The sequence below is a fragment of the Manis javanica genome, chromosome 12 (assembly GCF_040802235.1).
Source record: "Manis javanica isolate MJ-LG chromosome 12, MJ_LKY, whole genome shotgun sequence".
In the NCBI taxonomy this organism is placed as follows: Eukaryota; Metazoa; Chordata; class Mammalia; order Pholidota; family Manidae; genus Manis; species Manis javanica.
In genome coordinates this window covers 84,487,450-84,510,215 of record NC_133167.1, presented here as the reverse complement: position 1 = coordinate 84,510,215, position 22,766 = coordinate 84,487,450, and the positions used below count along the sequence as shown (strand labels likewise).

Genomic DNA, 22,766 nt, shown 5'->3' with positions numbered 1-22,766 from the left:
AGGTTTGAGAAAATGTATTAAATAGTTTAATTCAGAGTAGCATGGTGCTTAGGACATAGTAATTCTTCGCTAATGTTTGCTTCTATGAAAGTTATTATCATTAGTAATGCCACTCATAAATGCAATTATTAGGAAAATTATTATTTTTTAGCTTCAAGAAACATCCTAGTTTTATAGGAGCCACATTTCCTGGAAAAATATGTAGTAAGAATTTTGCTACAGGCGTCGCTCTGGTATGTAGTTATTATCCACTTAGCTCTCATTATTTTCATATTTCAAAAAATTTTAATACATTAAAGCATGAATAAATATATTACATAGTTTATACATCTTTTAATAGTTTTTTGTATTACTAATTTAGACCATAAAAGTTAAACTGTATACAATTACTTTTAAAGAGAACACTGAACGGATCATAATGTCATACTGTTTTTCAAAAACATATTTGATCTTTGTTAGTCAAATTGTTTCCACAGTGGTATGCTTGCATTAATATTTATGACATAATCAGTGCAACTTTAATGTTAATATTAAGCATATCATCAATTTTCTTCTCAAAATAAATAATTGGTATACATTCGTGTGCTTTTAGATTAAGTGACATTCATTGCTTTTTCTGCTTTACGGTAACATTATTGCATTCAGCTCTACTGTTTGGGAGGAGCATACTCCCATAGGAAGAAAAAGCTACCAAATATTCATAGTCTACTGTTTTCTGGTGAAAATGAGAATGAGATCCTACTACAGGGTTATATTCCTTTTCACAAGTTATCTAAAAAGTAGGAAAGGGAGCTAGCAGAGTGCCTCAGAAAAAGAAGTCTGTGTTATGATTTCTCTGCCGGCCCATTTGTACAGTGGTTGACTTCCAGTAGCCCGTACAACAAAGTAAATTGCCACTGACAGGTTAGACAGATTAAAATCAGTTTTGGTATGTACTTGTTACCATTACTAATAAAGACGTATTGATGGACTAGAGAAATCTAAAACCAGTTCCAGGGGTTATTTGTTACCATGGCTAGAGAACAGACATTTCCTAAGGATTTGTTTTTATTCTCAGACCCTGCCTTTCTTTGGTCTTCCCCCAGCCAAAGTTTAGGAAAGGCCATGAGCAGTTCCCCAGGTCTTCAGTACTATTGTTAATTCTCCCTGAAAGCAATGTTCTGTTGCTGAGGACTAAGTTTTAGATTGTGTGTGCAAATAAAGCAGAAGATAAAAATTATTAAATATAAGTGGCTGGTTAGTATGTGTGTTTTCCTGGTGCCATTCTTCAGACTTTAATTTTCATTGGAATTTGTGTAATAAAAATTTGTAAAGGAAAAGAAGTAATTTATGAGTTAAGCAAGAATGCTGTAAAAAATGTCAGTATAAGATTAAAATGTGAATATGAAACTGAATTGTTTTTGTTTATGCCAGCAATGAAGCGTTTTAGTTTCAAAGCAGAACTGAGGGGAAGGTACAGAGATTACCCACAGGCCCCCTGCCCCCATGCCTGACTCCCCCATTGTCATCACTCACCAGGGTGGTATTTTGTTTCTTACCAAGGATGAACCTACACTGACCCATCAAAATTACCCAAAGTCTATAGCTTATCTTAGGGTTCAATCTTGATGTTGTACTTATTTGGGTTTGGACAAATAATGACATGTATCCATCATTATGGTGGTATATAGAGGATTTTCACTGCCCCCAAATCCTCTGTGTTCTGCCTACTAATTGCTCCCCTCCCACCATGAATATTTTGTCTTCCCAGAAGGTCACACAGTTGGAATATAGTTGGAGTCATGTAGTTGGAATAGCATGGAGCCTTTTCAGACTGGCCTCCTTGATTTAGTAATATGCATTTAAGGTTCCTCCATGTCTTTTCATGACTTGATAGCTCATTTCCTTTTCAGGATATTAATAGTACTATTCTCCTGTCTGAAATGTACCATGGTATATTTATCTGTTCACGTGCATAAATTGGAAATGACGCAAATGAGAACAGCAGTGCCTCCAGGCAGAGTATTAGTTTTCTGTTGCTACATGATTGACTGTCCTGGAACTTCAGAGATGAAAACAGCACAGTTCTGTAGGTCAGAAATCTAGGAGCAGCTAGGTCTGTAGTAATCTCGAGGTTCAACATGGAGAGGGTTTACTCCCAAACGCAGTCATGTGGTACTGACAGACCTCAGAAATCTCTTTTCCAAGCTCAGTCACATGAGCCTCTTCAAAGGCCTACTTTATGACACGGTAGCTGGCATCCCTCAGAGAGTGAGACATAAAATGCAAAATGTCAGCCTTTTTATACCTACCTTGGAAATGATGACCTATCACTTATGCTACATTCAGTTTATTAGAAACAAGTCAGTAAGCCCAGTGGAGTGGGAAAACAAGAACCTAAACAGCAGGAGGCAGAGATCACTGGGACTCATTTTAGAGGTTGCCTGCTACAAAAAGAATCTAGACTTGATTATTAAAATAAAAGATTAAAGGCATTTTGTTTAAAATAACTCAAAGAAGCAAAACAATGTGGTATTTAAGATTCTATTAGATATGCTAAGATTGCTAATATTGTCATTAAGCAAAAGTATTTTGAACTTAAACTTGTGTTTATTCATCCACGTTTAATCAGTCTACTGTCTAAATGCTTATAATTCAACTACAATTGCTTCTACATAGGTATCTTGTATACAGTGATACATTTTAAAAATGAGTTTTACATAATTTTGATTATAGTAAGTATTTTTTTAAATGAGTAGGATTCTTACTAAACTCTTTTTGTTTTTCCTTATATTTAGTATCCAGAGGGTTTATCCTTGGAGTCATACACTATCAGCATCGTACAGTTGCTTGGCTTTAATGTGGAATTAAGTTTTGACGATTCTGACACTTGTTATTGTTCAGTAGATGTTTGCACAATATCACCAGAAGCAGTGTAAGATTTTGTTTTTTTATTAAATAGATATTCTTTTTTAAAACATTTTTTTGGTTAGGAACTTTTATGTTTCTATTAACCAAACTCAAGTGATTGACAGTTATAGAACAATTTACCTCAAACATCTGCAGAATACATATTCTTTGCAAGCGCAAGTGGAACCACGCAGGAGAAGAGGCCCAATCCTTCCCCAGGTCTCTCCGTGCCTGGGGAAACCTCTGCCTCCTTCCTACATTCCAGAGTCTGGCTTGTGTATTTTTTTCTGGCCAGATTGAAAGCGCCGTTTTGATACGAAAAGCCGTATGACTTGTGTAATTGCAGTGATTCTGCATAAAGTTAAATGCTTTGATATTTGCATTTAAATTGGCATTGTAGAACATAAGGACAAGGACGAACAGCACGATTTATGTTAACAATTTAACTTACAAGTGCTTTTTTATTTAGGAAGACATTAAATTACAAATAAGTAACACCATGACCCATTGAGAGAGACTGCTGGAGAAGGGAAAAAGTTTTTTATTTTAGTAACATTAATAATACTTTTCCCCTGTTTTAAAAACAAGAGGCCCTGCGTTTCCATTTTGCATTGGTTCTCATGAATTTGTAGCCAGTCCTGGTTGTTGCACATCACCATCAGCAAGACTTGGTAGCCCCAGCATGTTTCATTTAAATCATTTTAGTGGGTATGTTGTATTTATTGGCTTTAATCTGCATTTCCCTTGAAGCTAATGATGATAAACATATTTCCATGCTTAATAGCTTTGCATACCTTCTTTGGTGAAGAGCCTACTGAATCTTTTGTCCTTTTTTTTTTTTAAATAAAAATTGAGATTTCATGCTTTGGAACTGTAAGAGTTGTTTCCATATTCTGGCTGTGAGTCTTTTACCAGATTCATGATTTTCAAATATTTCTTCCTTATAATGCCTTTTTTGTGTGAAAATGTTTTTAATTTCATGAAGTATAATATATCTGTTTTTTCTTTCATGCATCAGGGTTTTATAGGTCTTATAATCAGTTACATAATACATTTAAGTTAATTATTATTATGTGTTTAAGTTCATTCTTATTTTTGCCGTTCTCCAATTATTTCAATACCGTTTGTTGAAAAGCCCATCCTTTCCCCCACTTAATTGCTATGGCACCTTTGTCAAATCAGCTGCCCATAGGTTGTGGATTTTTTTATTAGCATCTCCATTGTAAATATTTCCTCTGTAGGCCTTCCCTATGGAAAAGCACACTGTATTATTGTAGATTTATACTGAATTTTGAAATCAGGTAGAGCAAGTCCCCAAGTCTTTTCATCTTTTCCAAATTGTTTTGGCTATTCTAGGTCCCTTGTATTTTCATATACATTTTATTACTGGGTTGCCAATTTTTCTGAAAACTTCCGAGATTTTGACAAGGATTGTATTGTCCAATTGCATCTTAACAATATCGAGTCTTTTGATTGAATATGGCGTATGTCTGTTTCCTTAATTTCATTTTCAGATTGTTCATTGCTAAGACACAGAAGCATAATTGATTTGTGTATGTTCATCTTATGTGCCACAAACTTGCTAAACTCTTTGGAAATTCTAGGAGATTTTATTTGCTACTTAAGATTTTCTATGAACACAATCTTATCATCCAGCACTTTTATATTTTCCTTTCCATCTATTCCCTTTTTCTGGCTTTTCTACCATCTTTTTTAGTGTTTTATTTGTATACCTTATAAAAAACAAATTTATTGAGGTACTATTTGTCCACAATAAAATTCACTCTGCCTACAGCTCTCACTCTGTCAGGACTCTGTCAGGGAAGGACTCCTGCTGTGCCTCTCTCATAATGTGGCTCCATGAACAGATTTTTAATAGAAAAATGTTTCATTATGGAGATCAAAGCTTTAAAATATGCTATTAAAGTCAATACAAACATGTTCACATTTACAAACCAAATACAAAAATATCATGAAATGGATAAAAATTATAGTCAATACTGATACCAAAACTTTTTAATTCAATTATTTGGCTCTGGGAAGATAAATAAGAATAACACAGGTCCTATGTTTAAAGGTAAATAATAGGTCTTGTTTACAAAAGGAATAGATGGCAAAAAGAAAAAGATTTTGGAAATTTCTTTCATTTCATGATTTCCATGAAAAATGCTCTTTAAATCTTTCTTCAAAATGCCGTGCATTAGGAGACATGAAGAGATACACAGTAATAACTTTTGTTACACCCATGTTTTTTGTATTTCAGGCAATCTGGGGGTGTCAAGGATTTTAGCACCTGTAGCTTAGATGACTTTAAATATTTTGCTTCACATTCTGGCCTTGGATGTCTTCATAACATTCTTCCTGATATACCAGTTTATCAACAAAAACCAAGGAGCATATGTGGCAATGGAATATTGGAAGAGGGAGAACAATGTGATTGTGGAAATGTAGAAGTTCATAGGAATTTAAAAAATTTTTTTAACTTCCTGTATGTATAATAGATGGAAAAGAAGACAAAGATGTTGTCTTTGAAAATGACCTTCTTTGGGAAAGATAGAAGCCTTTAAGTCTCCTTATTTTGCTCTTTTTCACAGTAGAGACCGATAGTCCTTTAGATAATGTTTGTCTTCAGATATTGCCTTCTCACATTCTTTAGTGTATGCATCAGCTCCGATTTTATAGTTAGTGACCACAAAGATTATCCAAGGATTTGAAGAAATATACCTTTAACAATGAACAGTAACAAAAATAGACATGAACATCTAAAGACTGTAGACCATTACCGATGGGACAGCAAAATGCATTGCTTGCTAATACATGGAGAAAAAGTTTTCTATTGATGGGTGATCCAATTAAAAATCTTTTTAAAAGTGAAATCTATCATGTGTAGAAAATGTAAAAATGTAGAATTAGGAGCAAATTAAAACAGATGAAAGGTGACAGAGGCACTATAGACAACAAAGTGAAGTAAGTAGTCATGTGAAAACTGTCAGATAGCAATTGTAAAATATGGAATATATTATACATAAATACATTTAATATATATTCTTAAATATATTTTATATGTCATTATATATTTGAACTATTGTTCAATATATATTTAATCTATGAGTAATCTATAACACATCATTAATACCTTAATATATTATTAATATAGCATATAGATATATTGTATATTTTAATATATAAAATGTTTTCTGATGTTTGATTTTATATATATGTACATATGTATATTATTTAATGGCACTAGAGTACTTCTAAAAGAAGAAAGGCCAGAGAACAGTTTACTTTTGAAAAACTGCAGCTGGAATAGATAAGAACTGTGAATTTATATTTTCCTAGCCTAAGGGTGCTCTGCTCCTCCACTTTCATGGCTATGACAGAAGTAAATGGCTGTGAAAAATCGCAGCTCAACTGACTCAGTGTAGCAAAGAACAGGGTTCAGGGACAAGGAACCACTGGAAATTTAAAAGGAAAATGCTGACAGTGAGAGAACTGTGAAAGTGGCAACACCTAAAATCTGATTATTAACTGTACAAATACTTGGCTGACTGCTAAAATATGCATGGACCAGAAATACCCTGTGAGGCAAAACAGAGGAGTGGGACCTTGAACGACAGGTGCAACAGGTGAGCTCTGTGAGTTTGATAATTGTTTTACAGAATATTTTCCAACCATGTGCAACTCAGGCAGAAGAAATCTCAAGCCTTATTGGTTTCAGATTTCAAAATATAGAGCCTGAGACTGGCAATGTAACTGGAAACTAAAGAGGAATCTTCAGAAGCAAGGAAAATACAGAAAGATTGTACTCTGAAGTCTAAGTGCAGTCTGCCTACATCTGTGGCCAAATGCCAGGTTACTTCAGGAAATAAGGTTAAAAATTCTTCAGTTGGAAGACATATAAATTGAGATAGATTGCTGGAAACTGCAGGGGAGATACAGTTTACAGTTTATGCCCAGACAACTTAACTTACTACGGTCATCATGTCATTTTATTTATAACATCCAACTTGTTAAACAACAATTACGGGACATTCTGCAAACAGGGAAATGTGTACCATATTCAGGAAAATAAGCACTTAAGGGAAACTGACTCTGAGTCTAGGATACTACAGTTAGCAGATAAAGACTTCTTGGTAGTTATTTTGAATATATTAAGAGAATTAAAGGAAATTATGCTCACATAAGGAAAAATTATCTTAATGAGTATGCAACTCACTAAGGGAATTTCAACAGATAAGTATTAACTATAAAAAATATAAACTTAAAATCCAGAAGTGAAAAGAACAATAATGACATGAAAAATTAGTTGGAAGTTCTCCAAAGAAGATGGAATATCAGAAGCCAAAAGACATGAACTTGACAACAGAAAAATGAGAGTCATATAACCTGTGGAGCAGAGAGAAAAAAGGGTGAAGAAAAATGAAGAAAACCTGACAGACATGAGAGGGAATATTAAGTGGAAAAACAGGTCTAATTAGATTGCAAGATAAAGAAAAGAGAGACTATGGCAGGAAAAAAATTTGCAGGAACATGCTGATTTTTTTCCAGATTTGACAGAAAATATTTACTTACAGATTCAAGATGCTCATCAAACTACAAGCAGATACGTAGATAACCACTTTCATGCGCAGGATAAAACCCTCCAAAGCCCCAAGATAAAGAGACAAATCTTGATTGTAGCCTAAAAAAGGCATATTAGATACAGGACACAGGGATACAAAATATGGCTGACTCCTCATCACAAAAAGTGGAGGTCAGTACACCTAAGAATGACAAATTAAAGGTGCTGAAGGAAGAAGAAGTTACCAGTCAAGAATATTATACCCAAATACATTATATTTTAAAGTGGAAGCAAAGTTGTTTTCAGTTAAGCAAAAGCTGAGACAGTATGTCACCAGTAACTTGCACTACAAGAAATTCTAAGAATTCAGAGTTCTTCAGCCTGAAGGACCAAGGCAGTAGATGACCAGTGCGATTACAGAAAGGAAGATGAGCATGGAAATGGTAAATATGTGAGTAAATATAAGTAATTATATGTATGCTTTTCCTTTTCTGCCCTTAATTTCACTAACTACATTGTATACATGTACATCTATGTATAGGCATGGATGTGTATAAGGATGATACATACATCCATATACACAAACATACACCTGCATATATGCACACATACATGAGTATATATCTATCTATACAGTAATGATGATAACACTAAAGATACAAGGGTAAATTGAAATACACTCTTGTGAGGTTTCTTTCATTTACTTGACAAAATAAGTACTAATCCTAAATAGATTATGGAATAGCAAGATACTTACTGTAAATTCCAGGGAAAATATTGAAATATTATGCAGGGAGGTATAGCCAAAAAACCAATAGAGAAATTAAAATGAAATATTAAACATATTTCACTAACAAAATAAGGTGAGAAAGGAAGAATAGAGGAACAAAGGATGAGACAAATAGGAAACAAACAGCAAAACAACAGATTGAAATGCACACATATTAATTATTATACTAAATGTAATTAGGCCAAACACTCTGATCAAAAGGCAGAGGTTGTCAGACTAGATAAAAACCAAGAACCAATTACATGCTATCTGTAAGAGGGAGATTTTAAGCCCAAAAAATGCCTTGTAAAGTAGAAAACAAAAGAAGGTAAAAGGATATAACAAGGAGCAGTACATGTAAGAGAGATACAGTGATAGTATTAATATAAAAAAGATAGTAATGCTTCAAAATGATAAAAAATAGATAAGGAAGGTAAAACAATAAATACATGTACATTTATAAAAATACATTTACACACACACATATCAGATCTTAAAATTTCATGAAGTAATCACTAATGAACTAAAGGGAGAAACTGAAAAATCCACTCTCATATTTGGAGATGTATTTCACATTTTTCAGTAACTAATAGAACCACCAGAAACAAAAATCAGAATGTAGAAGACATGGACAGTACTATAAACTACATTAATATAATTGATACTTGAATCACTATATTTAACAAGTATAAACATTTTTTTCAAGTGTACTTGAAATATTCATCAAGATAGATTATTCTGTGCCATGAAATAAATCTCAATATATTTATTTTGTGTTAAGAATTAAATTAGAAATCAAGAATAAGATATCTATCACTTCTAAACTAGGCATCTAAATGGTCTGTAGCTCAGAGAAGTCAAAAAGGTAATTGGAAGTATTTTAACTGCATGCACATGAAAACATGCCATATCAAAATCTTTTTGAGATTCAGCTAAAATTGTGTTTTAAGGAAAATCTACAGCTTTAAATGCTTATAACAGAGATGAGGAAAGATCTAAAATCAATTATTTAGAATGCTATTTTAGGGAAATAAAATGCTAATCTAAATTAAATCAGAATTAAGTAGAAAAAAAGAATGACAACGCTGAAAGCAGAAATCAATGAAGTAGAAACCAGAAAATGAAAACCAATGAAAATAAAAGCTGGTGCTTTGAAAAAAATCAATACACTTGATAAAACTCACTGTGTTAATCAAAGAACAATGAGACAAAAAACAAATTACCGGTATCAGGAATGAAAGAGGGGTATTACTACATATCCTACATGTGTTATTTTTATTGCTCTTTTAGGAATTTCTTTATATAAGAGCATGTCATCTGCAGAAACAGTTTTACTACTTCTTTTCTGATTTGGATGCCTTTTACTTCTTTTTTATCTAGTTGCTCTGGCTAGGACTTCAGGACTATGTGGAATAGAAGCAAGAATGGACACTTTTGTCTTGTTTCTGATCTTAGAAGAAACTTTTTCAGCTTCTCATATGAAGTATGATGTTCCCTAAGGCTTGTCATATATGGCCTTTTTTATGTTGAGACATGTTCTATAGCCAAATTGTTGAGCGCTTTTGTCATGAAGGGGTGTTGAATTCTGTAAAATGCTTTTTCTGCATCGCTTCAAGGGATTACATAATTTTTACCCTTAATTCTATTAATGAAGTACACCATTTTTTGATTTCTGTATATTGAATCATCCTTGCATCCCAGGGATAAATCCCACTTGATCATGGTATATGATCCTTTTAATGTGCTGCTAAATTTTGTGTCCTAGTATTTTGTTGAGAATTTTTGCATTTATACTCTTCAGGGATACTGACCTATAATTCTCTTCTCTCTGTCTTTGGTATCAGGACACTGCTGTTCCTGCCTCTTCGATTTTTTGGAAGAATTTGAGGAGAATTAGCATTAATTATTTACATATTTCATAGAATTCACCTGGGAAACAGTCTGGTCCTAGAATTTTCTTCGCTAGGAGGTTTAAAAACAAATTCAATCTCTTTAGTTGTGATTGGTCTCTTTAAGTTTTCCATTTCTTCATGATTCAGTCTTGGTAGGTTTTCTGTTTCTAGGAAGTTATCCATTTCTTCTAGGTTATGAAATTTGCTGCCATGTAGTAGCCTCATATGATCCTTCATGTTTCTGTGGTGTCAGTTTTAGTGTCTCTTTCCTTCATGATTTCATCATTTTGAGTCCTGTCTCTTTCTCTTGGTTAGTATAGCTAAAAGTTTGCTATTTTGTTTATCTTTTCAAGAACTCTTAGTTTCATGGATATTTTTCCCCATTGTCTCTGTAATCTCTGCTTCATTTATTTCTGTTCTGATCTTTGTTATTTCCTTCCTTCTACTAACTTGGGCTTAGTTTGTTCTTTTTTAATTCCTTTAGGTGTAAAGTTAAGTTGTTCATTTGAGATCTTTCTTTTTTCAATATAGGCATTTATAACGATAAATTTACATCTTTGAATTGCTTTTACTGCATACCATATGTGTTGGCATGTTTTTGTTTTTGTTTATTGCAAGATACTTTCTGGTTTCCCTTTTATTTCTTCTTTGCTCTGTTGGTGGTTCAAGAGTGATGTTTAACTTCCAAACTTTGGGACTTCTCCAGTTTTCCATCTGTAACTGGTTTCTAGTTTCATACCATTTTGGTTGGAAAAGACAGTAAATATCATTTCAATATTTTAAGTTTCTTAAAACTTGCTTTGTGGGCCAACATATATGTTCTAGCTTGGAGAATGTTTCATGTGTGGTTGAGAAGAATGTGTATTTTTTTCTTATTTGACATAATGTTCTATATATGTCTTTAAGGTCCATTTGGTCTGTAATTTTATTCATGGTCACTATTTTCCAATTGAATTTTTCCAGTTGCTCCATCCAATGTTGAAAGTATGGAATTAAAGTTCCTTACTACTATTGTCTACTTCTCCCTTCAGTCTGTCAATATTTGTTTTAACTTTCTGGTGTTCGAATATTTGGTGTACATATAGTTACAAGGGTTTACTCCCTTGAAGAACTGACCTCTTTACCAATATATAATGAATTTATTTGTCTTTTATGACTGATTATACTGAAAGTCTATTTCATCTGATGTAAGTAAAGCAAAGCCTACTCTCTTTTGGTTACCATTTTCATGGAATGTCCTTTTCTTCCCTTCCCTTTCAGCCTAGGCATGTCCTTAAAGCTAAATTGAATTTCTTGTAAGCACCATATTGCTGGATCTTGTTTCTGATCCATTTGCCATTCTATGTCTTTTGTTCAGCAAAAAAACATTTATATTTTAAGTAATTGTTGATAGGTAAGGACTTTCTATTGTTATTTTGTTTGTTGTTTTCCTTTTTAAATTTTTTTTCCTTGCTTCCTCTCTTGCTGTCTTCCTTTAGGATTTTTTTGTCGTGGTATGCTTTCATTCATCTCTCTGTGTCTTTTGTGTATCTACTATAGAGTGCTTCTTTGTGATTATCATGAAGCTTATATAAAACACTTTTATAGACATGACAGTCTACTTTAAGCTGAAAACAACATACCTTCAATCACATACAAAAGCTCTACATTTTACATTCTCTTCCCACACATTTTATGTGCTGTTATACTTTGTCTCTTTTTTATACTGTGCATCCTCTTACAAATTATTGTAGCAATATTACTGTATAATACTGTTGTCTTTTAACCTTTGTGCTAGAGATAAAGTTATTGCCACCATTATAGCACTAGGGTATTCTGAATTTGACTATATTTTTACATTTACCAGTAAGTTTTACACTTGCATATGTTTTCATGAGTTAGTGTCCTTTCATTTCAATTTGATAAACTCAAAAGACTTTTAAGACAGGTCTAAAGGTGATGAACCCCCTTATCTTTTATTCGTGTGGGAATGTCTTTATCTCTTAATTTCTGCAGGACTGTTTTGCCTGGTATAGTTTTATTGGTTGGCGATTTTTTCCTTTCAGTATTTTGAATATATCATCCCACTCTGGGTTTGCATGATTTCTGCAGAGAAATCCACTGAGAGCCTTCTTGGTTCCTTTGTATGTGATGAATAATTTTTTTCTTGCTGCTCCAAAATTTTTCCTTTGACTTTTAACTTTTTGATTTTAATTTGTTTTACACTAATCTTTGAGTTTTTCTTGACTGGGTTCTTTTTAGCTTTCTGTTCCTGGCTATCCATATCTCTCCAAAGATTTGAGAAATTTTCAGCTATTATTTCTTTAAATAATCTTTCTGCTCCTTTCTTTCTTTTTTCCTTCTGGGGCTCCCATAATATCAATATCATTTGCTTGATGATGTCCTATAACTCCTGTAGACTTTCTTCACTCTTTTTTCTTTTTGTTCCTCTGACTGGCTAATTTCAAATCAATAGTATTCCAGTTTACTAAATCTTTCTTCTGCAGGAGTGATTCCTTTGTTGAATTCATTTACTGAGTTTTTCCTTTCTTTTAACTGTTATCTTCAATAAAGAATTTTTGTTTGGCTCCTTCGTTGTGTTTTCTAGTTCTTTAATTATTTTCTTGTATGTTTTCCTGAATTCACTTAGTTGTTTGTGCTCTCTCGCATTTCACTGAGATGATTAGCTTGAATTTCTTTTGAATTTTTGTAAGGCAATTCATAGATCTCCATTTCTTTGTGGCTGATTACTGGAGCTCTGTTAGTTTCCTTTACTGGTACCATAGTTGCCTGATTCTTTTTGATCCATGCAGTCTTCGGTTGGAGTCTGTGCAGTTGATAGAGCAAACCGCTCTTGGTTGGAGCCCATTTACAAGGTTGTTTTCTGGATCTGCAGTTGATGAGCTTGTTACAAGGGTCTTATGCAGGCATGGTCCCTGTCTGGTTCCTGGGTATATGGGACTCCCTTCAGTGCCTTGTTCAGTAGTCACACTCAGACAAGGGTCTGCTTCAGGGTCTACAGCTGGCTACTCAGACAGTGGCTCGTTATCACATTTGTGGATGGGTGTGATTCCTAGGAGGGCTCCTGCCAAGGTGGATCCCTGTGTAGGTGGGATAGACCCTGACCTTTGAGTGGCTGGAATTGAGTCCCAGGGCTGTTTTAGGGTCTACAGTCTAGATTGAGGTTTGCAGATCTGGCTCTGGAGGCACAGATAGGTATGTATCCTGCCAGGGCCCTGGGTGGACTCGACAGCTCTCTGCCTGTGGCTGCAGGGGCTTGATCCAAGTATGGGGCCATGTTGGGGTCTTCTTAGGCACAGTCTGGAACATCTCCTGCTTGGTCCCTGTGATATCAGTGATGCTTGGTGAAATATGGCTGGTAGGAGTTGAAGCTGTCCCCGGAAGTTGGGCCCTTTTCTGATCTTCAGGAGCACAGGTGGGGAATGTGTCCTGCTGATTCCCTGGTCCAGCAGAACTTCTGATAGACTAGCTGTGAGGAGGCTGGAGTCAAGTATAGGACCCTTTCAGGATCTCCAGGGCCATAGACAGGAGGGTCTCCTGCTGGGTATCTTTGCCAGCAGGACTGTTAGTAGACTGTGGCTGAGAGGAGGCTGGAACATAATATGGGGACCCTTCTGGACTATCAGACACAGAAGGGGGTGTTCCCTGTTCGGTCCCAGGGTGAGTAGGACTGTTTGGGGTGCCTGTGAGGGGGCTAAAGCTGAGTATAGGCCTGTCCTAGGTCTACAGTGTTGTGGATAGGATTGTCTCTTGCTAAGTCCCTGTGCCTGCAGAACTGACTGACTGTAAACTGTTGCTCATAGGGGCTAGAACACAGTTAAATGGTACTTTTGAAAACAGTCAAACAAAGTTTGGTGTGCTTACCTCCAAATACTCAGGGACTGCAGCTGACTCACAGGCCACATCACGGCCGCTTCTGGGACTGGGGTGTGTGTGCCTGGTACTTGAAGCATGGATGGATGTGACTCTTTGTTGGTCCCTTGGCATGAGATGCTTGTAGCAGGATCATTGCCAAATGGGGCTGTAAGCTGAGTCCTCAGGGGTAAGGAGCCATTTCTGGGAATAAAGACCGTGCACAGTTAGTAAGTGGCTGCCTGGGTGAGGGCTTGCCTTTTCAAATTGGCTCTCCTCAGTCTTAGACTCCTCAGGGTTTCAACATCTCCTACCTGGATTGCAAAGCTCCCACAAAGGACTTTTTTTCTGTAGCAATCTAGTGTTGTTAAGGGGATATATGAGCAGAAAATCCTTATTTTGCCCCCTTGTGATGTTGCTCTTTGAATATACTTTTAAAATTAAGTTACAGGATCCAGAGGTACCAAGAATCTGGGTGTAGCTTTGTTGGGTCCTCTGGCTCAGGATCATCCACAACCGAACTGAAAATCATTGAGGCTATAGACTACTTCTCCCACACTGTCAAACGACTTGACCAAACTGACATTTAATGAACACTCTACCCAGCAATAGCAGAATACACATTATGTACAAGCACACATGGAACATCTTTGAGAATGACCATGTGCTAGACCATGATACAAGTCTCAAGATTTTAAGACTGAAATAATATAGACTTTATTCTCTGGTGGCAACAAAATTAAATTAGAAATCAACAAATGAAGGAAATTTAATAAACCACAAGTATTATGAATTATACACCACATTTCTCGATAATCAATGTGTCTAAGGATCATTGAAATATTTTGAACTGAATGAAAGCTGAAAAACAACACATCAAAATCTATTGCATGCAGGTGAGGTAGTGCTTAGAGGGGAATTCTTAGCTTTAGATACCTATTTTAGAAAATAAATCAATAATCTAAGCTTGTTCCTTAAAAATCTATAAAAATTAGAACAAATTAAATCTAAGGCAAATATGAGCTTTATTTTGTTAAGTATATTGATTCTTTATGTTCCTTGAAGCCTTGCACTGATATCTTTACATTTGAAGAAGTAGCTCTCTCCTCCAGTGTTTACCAACTGGCTTTGGGAGAGAAAAAAGCCAGTCATCAGTCAGCTTAGCTAGGGTTTTGGGGGCTCCCTCAGGCCTTTTCTCTGGGTATGCTTGCTCCACTATTTTTATTCTCTCGTGGGAGTGGGGTGAAGCTTAAGACTGTGTGTCTTCTCTCAAACACTGAGCCAGTCTGAGTGCAGAGAACCTCCCATTTATTTTCCTAAGGTATTACCGTGGAGTGTTCAAGATCATGCAGCTTCTCCCAGTTCAGCAGAGCCACCCAGCTGCTGATTGCTGTCTGAAGGATTGTGCACTGCTTTTGTGCGTAAAATCTGGTGGTGAGCACAGGGTGCTGGCTTCAGGGTGTGTGTGTGTCAAGTGCTGCAGGCTGATGGGTGGTTGTGGGTGAATGCTGGTGAAGTGTCCAGTTGGTTCATGGGTGTGGCTCTTGCTGGAATTTGTGAGTTAATAGACTACATAGCTGGTTGTTATAATCTACACATTTGCTGTGAGTCCCTGTCCCATTTCCCTACTCCTCTGTGTCCCCAGACTATTCAACTGTGCCAATTCCCCCAACATTCTGGGTAAGATGAGACAAAAGTGGGCCTCTTGGGTCGTGTTTCACAGCACTGGGGAAACTAGGTTCTCATATCCCTTTTACTTCCCCCTCTCAGAGAAATTATGGGCCAAGAAGGTCTCTCTTGGCATTGAGTGTGCCACCTTGGTGGAGGGGTGATGTGGATAAAGTGAAACCTTTCCTCTTACCACCTTCAATGAAGCTACTCTCAGATTTTTTGCTTCACCAGGGGACTGGAATCTTTCAGTTGGATTCCCAGCTCCCATAAAAGTATTCTTATCCATAGTAGTTGCTAAAATAGGTGTTTCCATGTGGATACACAGCCCGGAATCTCCTATTCTACCATATTGTTGATGTCACTCTCCTCTTCTTTTCATTACTGGACATATCTTAATTCTTCATATTAACTGTGACTTTAATAAAATTAACTAACCTACCAGCAGAATCATAGAACCCATGAATGGACTAACAGTTACCAAAGGGAAAGGAACTGGGAGAATGGGAGGGAAGGGAGGGATATGGGTAGGGAAAAAGAAAGGGGGTATTACAATTAGCATGTATAATATGGGGGGGGCATGGGGAGGGCTGTGCAACACACAGAAGACTAGTGATTCTACAACATCTTAGTATGCTGATGGACAGTGACTGTGGTGAGGTTTGTCAGGGGCACTTCATGAGGAGGGGACCCTTGTGAGCATAATGTTCTCCATGTAATTGTAGATTGGTGATATCAGAAGAAAAAAAATTAACTAACCTACCAAACATAAGCTGTATAAAAGATAACCAAATTCCCTGTCATTGCTGCACCAAAAGAGAATACCTTTTCTGCTGCACAACCAGATTCAGACATCCACAGAGATATGTGAACCACTTCTGTTGAGGCTGTGGTAATAGTTGTGATTCTTATTGTCCTTGGGCCCAGTTATCACAAGGTGCTAACCATGAGTTTTCTGACATACACACTGCTTTCTTTATTGTGCAGTCAAGGATCATAGGGTGGTCCAAGGCAATAAATTAATCCACCCATTCCTGGTTCAGTTGTGTAAAGGGACACAGCCCTTATCTTGAATTATATAGTACATATACAGACTGACAGTCTTGCGGAGAAAATATTAAAAACTAAAATAAAAACAAAATTAAAAGAGTTTAGTAGAAACACTCAGAAATAAGGAGTTAGCAGTTTAAAAGTTTTATGGCCATTTGGATGTTAGCCAAGGAAAGAAAAATCAGTGGAAGAGCAAGTGAGATGCTAAAGTTTGGCTGAAAGAGCATTTGAGGAACTGGGTTTTTATGGGTCTTGAAAAAGAAGTTGGGTGAAAGAAGCTAATCTGAAAAGGCTAAATACTGTATGATTCTAGCTACATGACATTCTGGAAATGGCAAAACTACAGAGACAGTAAAAAGACCAGTGGTTGCAAGGAACTGAGGGACAGATTAATAGGCAGAGCATGAAGGATGTTCAGGGCAGTGAAAATACTCTGTATGATATCAAACCAATAGTTACTTGTCATTATACATTTGTCCAAACCCATGGAATGTGTGACACTGAGAGTGCGTGTAATGTAAACGATGGCTTTGAGTGGTGGTGATATGTCACGGAAGCTCATCAGTTGTAGCTGATGTACCACTCTAGGGAGACATGGATAACATGGGAGGTATTGCATGTATGGAGCAGGGGTTATATGGAAAGCCTCTGTACTTTTGCTTTATATTTTCTGGTATAAGAAGTAACGCTTTATTAACAAAAGAAATTGGAGTAAAAGTAAGACTGCCATTGATACACATTTATAAAAGGAAGCATATTCTGAAGAAACAAGTACTCATATTTTTCATTATACTTATATGTATTTTCCTTTGGAAACAATTTTGATTATTGGTTTTGATTTGGATGCTAAGTCCATAAGCTTGGGTGGCACACACATTGTGCTTTGTACTCCCACCCATCACTCGGAGAATTTGTATCAGATTTGCTATAGGTAGCAGATCTTTGTTGACAAAATGAGAAAAACACACAGAAAACCTACTGGGTGGGGCAAATGTTATATAAGCTGGGCCTCTAGTACCTTTGAAATCTAAAATAAATTTGACTTAACTTGCATAGGATAGTGATGATAGCCATGAGGATTTGGGCTTTCGTTGAGGAAAGTGTTTGCAATGATGATGTTTAGATGTTTCTTGGCATAAACAAGTGTACAGAAAGGGAGCCCTAAAAGCTATCAGCTAATGCTTACGTGCTGAAGAGATATTTAATTAGGGAAAATTTTTTTTCAGTTGTTTGCAGTGTGGTAAGTGAAAGAAACCTTTCTCTTTGTGTCCTTACATTATCTTCTTTTAAGATTTACACAGTTTTTTCTAAATGTTTATGATGTGTATTTATTGTTTTTATAAATGGTTGCCGATTTCTGCTTTAAGGATGGCATATGGGAAAATCAGATGCTGCCTATGTGAGCATAGGCATAATGAGTTGAAAGTAACATATATTAATTCCTTAGCTCTACTTTCTTTCTTCTTCATCGTTATGGTAGTCTGCTTATTTTGAGTTTCTCACTTCTTTCACTAGCATTTCCATTCCTTTATGCAAAATAAATTCCATCACCGAAATTTCTCTGCGATGCTTAGGTAGCTGACAAGGGGACTCAGAGTCTCCTCAGTGGTCTTATCAACTTGGAAAAAAATGGATGGAAATGTAAAGGCTGTGGAGAAAATAAACTTGAGCATCACTGATGTGTAATCTTTTTATGTTCCTTTTCCCTTCTAGTTGATGCCACTTTGTAAAATGTGTAGGAAATCATTTGATGAAGACTGTGACTTCCCTGAATATTGCAGTGGGGTTTTCTCGTACTGTGTGCCTGACACTTACGCACGCAATGGACAAACTTGCGATTCGGGTGATTCCTTCTGTTACATGGGATGATGTCGGATGTTTACCAAACAGTGTAGAAATTTAGTTGGAGGTAATTTAGAGGAGGTAATGACCATAACTTTCTTCTTGGTTCCTAAATCCTGATTATTCTAAGCTCCATTATTCAATTCTGTAAAACAAAAATATAAATGTACTTTGTTAGTGAGTTGAGTCTTGCTAGTGGTATTAGTGTTAAAGGAAATCAAATTCTCTTGATTCTGAATAACAAAAGTGAATTTATATGGAACTATTGTTTTCACAGGGACTAAGCTTCAAGTGGAAATGTAGTTATCTAGGGGATTATATAGAATTTGTGATGGTGGGGTTTAATTAAGTGAATAAAGCAAGGCTAATCACTGATTGAGTAGAATTCAAGAGTGGGTCTGTTCAAAGCCGCTTGCTGATGAGTGATGGCTTCAGCTTATGGCTTGTATAGTCCAGTTTGCTTAAGCTTCCTACAAATGTGTGGATCGTTAGCTTCATCAAAATATACAATTTCTTGCACACCCACAGTTCATGTTCTTTGAGAGTGAAATTTTTCATTCTTAGTCCTCTCTTTAGGCCTTCATTGTCCAGGTCATAGAAGAAAATTCCAAGTTATTGTCCAGATCAATATAAACGCCAGGACTTCAAGGAGGAGATGAGATACAGTTTTTTGTGATTATTATAATTTTGCTCTGTTCTTCTGCCAGAATCACCATTGCACCATCTAGCAAGACGATGGCTACAGTAGTCTTTAAACGTAATTGCAATATACCTAACCAAATGACCATGAAAATTAGGAGGAACAGAAAAGTACTCCAGATCCATGATTCAATGTTTCTCCTATGTGAAACCAGAAAAGCAAATCTCAGTGCTGACCAGATACGTTTAGAGTAAGACAGTGAGATGTCAGCTAGTGTCCCTCAAGTTATTTACCTTATTTACTGTTTCTTTAGTATTAGAAGTGATTTTGAGTGCTTTTTAAAGCCCTCTGTGAGAACTAGAGGTCTAAGTGCAACAGTCGTCCCCCAGAATACTACAAATTTATTCTTGGTGGCAAGTATAACACCTAAAGCATCTTTATTTCAAAGAAATGTCTGTCCAATCCTAGTGACCACTTGTGTTGATGCATCCCGTACGTAAGTCTGGCCTGTCAATCAGCCTGTATACTTATTTTTGGAAGAGTCCCACTTTGAGAGTCTAGTAAACATAATTTTCTTCATGTAATTGTAGATTAATGATAACAAAATAAAATAATAAATAATTTTAAAAAAAAGAGTCCCACTTTGCGTACCTCCTGCAGAGCTTGGGAGCAAAAGGAGGCTCGATCATTACTGTATTTCAATCCAAATTTATCATAATCCTTTGATTATGTCATACTTCTTGGACTAGTTAATTGGAATGTTCTGGAGTAGGATTTGATATAATTCTGTAATAAGGTTTAGCTTTCCAAGATAAAAACATGACTTATAGGCAATAGCCAATAAAAATCCTATTCCACAGACCTCGTACAAGTCATCACGTGCTGCCGCATTACTGGTTTCTTGCCAACATATGCTTATGGGGTTGTAATGTTGAATGACATAGATTATGCATGAAGCCATATGATTTAAAGTTGGGAAATATATAAAGATATATGGTAAAGAACCTTGAGTTTAAGTAGTAAGTCTTTTTTTCTATTAGATCAGTAAAGACACCTCAACTGGAAACGTGTGACTTTTTTTTTAAGTTCCTTGCCAAATTCTTCAGTGATACTTATGACATGCAACTTCCTGTTCTAGGTGTAATATAAAATGATGCTAAAGTTGTCATTTAGTTTGTGGTGAGGTTTGTCCTCTAGGAGATAGAAAGTCTCACTAATTGTAAAGTCATATACATTATTTTTGGGATAATTGTCACTAAATTGAGTTGTGTGGTACCTAGTGGGGTGTGACTACAAACCCAACAGTTACCTCAGTGTTTCTTCTCAACCTCAGCATTGATGACATTTTATGCCAGACAATTCCTTTTTGTGAGAGGTGAGGTGAGAGATTGTCCTGGGCAGTTGTGTCATATTTAGCAGAATCCATGGCCTTTGCCTACTAGACGCAATGCCTGCAGACATTTTTGGTTTTCACACCTGGGGTGGGACTGACACGGGCTCCTAGAGAATAGAAGTCAGGAGCACTGGTTAACATCCTAGAAGGCACAGAACAGTACCTAGAACAAAGAATTTATCTGGTCCCAAATGTCAAGATTTACTAATGCCATCGTGTTAATTGCTTTCTGGTTGTTTTGTAGTTCTAATGGTAGAAATTATTTGCAAACCATATATCTGATAAGAAATTAATGTCCAGAATATATAGAAAATTCCTAAAACGTAACAAAACTCAGAAATGGGCAAAGGACTTGAGTAGACATCTCTCCAAAAAAGATATGCAAATGGCCAATAAGCACGTGAAAAGAAGCATCATTAGGGAAATGCCCATCAAAACCACGGTGAGATACCACCTCACACTCACTAAGGTGACTACTACCAAAGAAACAGAAAGCAACAAGCATTGGTGAGGATGTAGAAAAGCTGGAACCCTTGTGCGTACTTGGTAGGAATGTGAAATGGTACAGCTGCTTTGGAAAACAGTATGAAGTTTCCTCAGAAAATTAAAAATAGAATTACTGTATGGCCAAGCAATCCCCTTTCTGGGTATATACCCAAAAGGATTAAAAGCAGTATATGAGAGAGGTCTCTGTATATCCACGTTCATAGCAACAGCATTCCCAAAAGCTAAAACTTGGAAGCCACCCAACTGTCTATCAACAGATGAATAGGTAAAGCGGAATGCGGTCTCTACAAACAACAGGATATTACTCAGCCTTAAAAAGGGTGGAAAATTTGCAGAATGGATACAATGTGGATGAACCTTGAAGACATTCGCTATGTGAAATAAGCCAGTGACAAAAAGACAAATACCGTATGACTCTACTGATACAAGGTACTTAGCATAGTTAATTAACATCGACAGTAAGTATAATGGTGGCTGCCAGGGGTCTGGGGAAAGGAGGAATGGGGAGTTATTCTTTAATAGGTGTGGAGTTTCAGTTTTACAAGATGAAAAAGTTATGGGGATAGAGGTAGTGATGGTTACACAACAGTATAAATGTATTTAATAGCACTGAACCATACACCTAAAATGGTTAATGGTAACCATTTTATCTCTTCAAGATTCTTAAAAATAATTCAGCTAAAAAGATTTTTAAAACTTGATTATATTATTTCCTTATTCTGGATGTGATTAGCAATTAGTGTTTTTAACACCAAATTTTGTGTTTATATCTAATATTTAATTTCTTAAAGCTTGGTAACTATTTTTCCCCATAACTAGTTGATGTTATGGCTGGAAGTTTGTACTCTGGCCAATATTTCCCTATTTCCACTACCCCAAACCTCTGATAACCGCCATACTACTCTCTATTTCTCTGAGTTTGACTTTTTTATATTCCACACATAAGTGATCATACAGCATTTGTCTTTCTCTTTTTGACTGATTTCATTTAGCACACCTTTCAGTTTCTACCAGTGCTCTCAAATGGCAGGAATTCCTTCTTTTCCAAATAATTTGTATATATAATTATACATAGTATAATTATATGTCTATATATAATATACACAGTATAATTATATGTCTATATATAATATACATAATATTTTCTTTTACATTCATTTACCAGTGGGCATATAGGTTGTTTCCCTATGTTTGCTATTGTGGATGCTGCTGCAGTGGACGTGGGAGTGCAGAGGTCCTGATTTCAATTCGTTTGGATAAACACCCAGACGCTGAATTGCAGGATCATATGGTAGTTCTATTTTTCAGATTTTAAGGAGCCTCCATACTGTTTTCCATAGTGGCTGTACCAACTTATATTCCCACCAACACTGTCCCACCTTTTCTCTGCATCCTTGGCAACACTTATTATCTTTTCTTTTTGGTGGTAGCAAATGTGACAGGTGTGGGGTGATGACCTCACTGGGGTTTTGATTTGCAGTTTATTAGTGTTGTGGAGCACTTGTTAATCTACTGTTTATTATTTTTTTGTCTTCTTAGGAAAATTCCTATTTATATCCTTTGCCCATTTTCCACTCTTTTTATTTAATTTTTGCTATTGAGGTGTATGAGTTCTTTATATATTTGGGATATTAATGCCTCAGATACATGATTTGCACATATTTTCTTCCCTTCTGCAGGTTGGTTTCTCATTTTGTTGA

At 35.9% G+C, this 22,766-nt stretch overlaps 1 protein-coding gene across 1 annotated transcript in view; it reads left to right on the top strand.

Annotated features, from left to right (window-relative positions):
* The window catches only part of LOC108405726 (putative disintegrin and metalloproteinase domain-containing protein 5), a 38,951-nt gene that overhangs the window by 7,027 nt on the left and 9,158 nt on the right, over positions 1–22,766 (top strand). Inside the window, 2 exon segments of the mRNA XM_073219289.1 lie at positions 18,398–18,593; positions 21,234–21,245. Coding sequence (XP_073075390.1) covers positions 18,398–18,593; positions 21,234–21,245 — 208 coding nt within the window.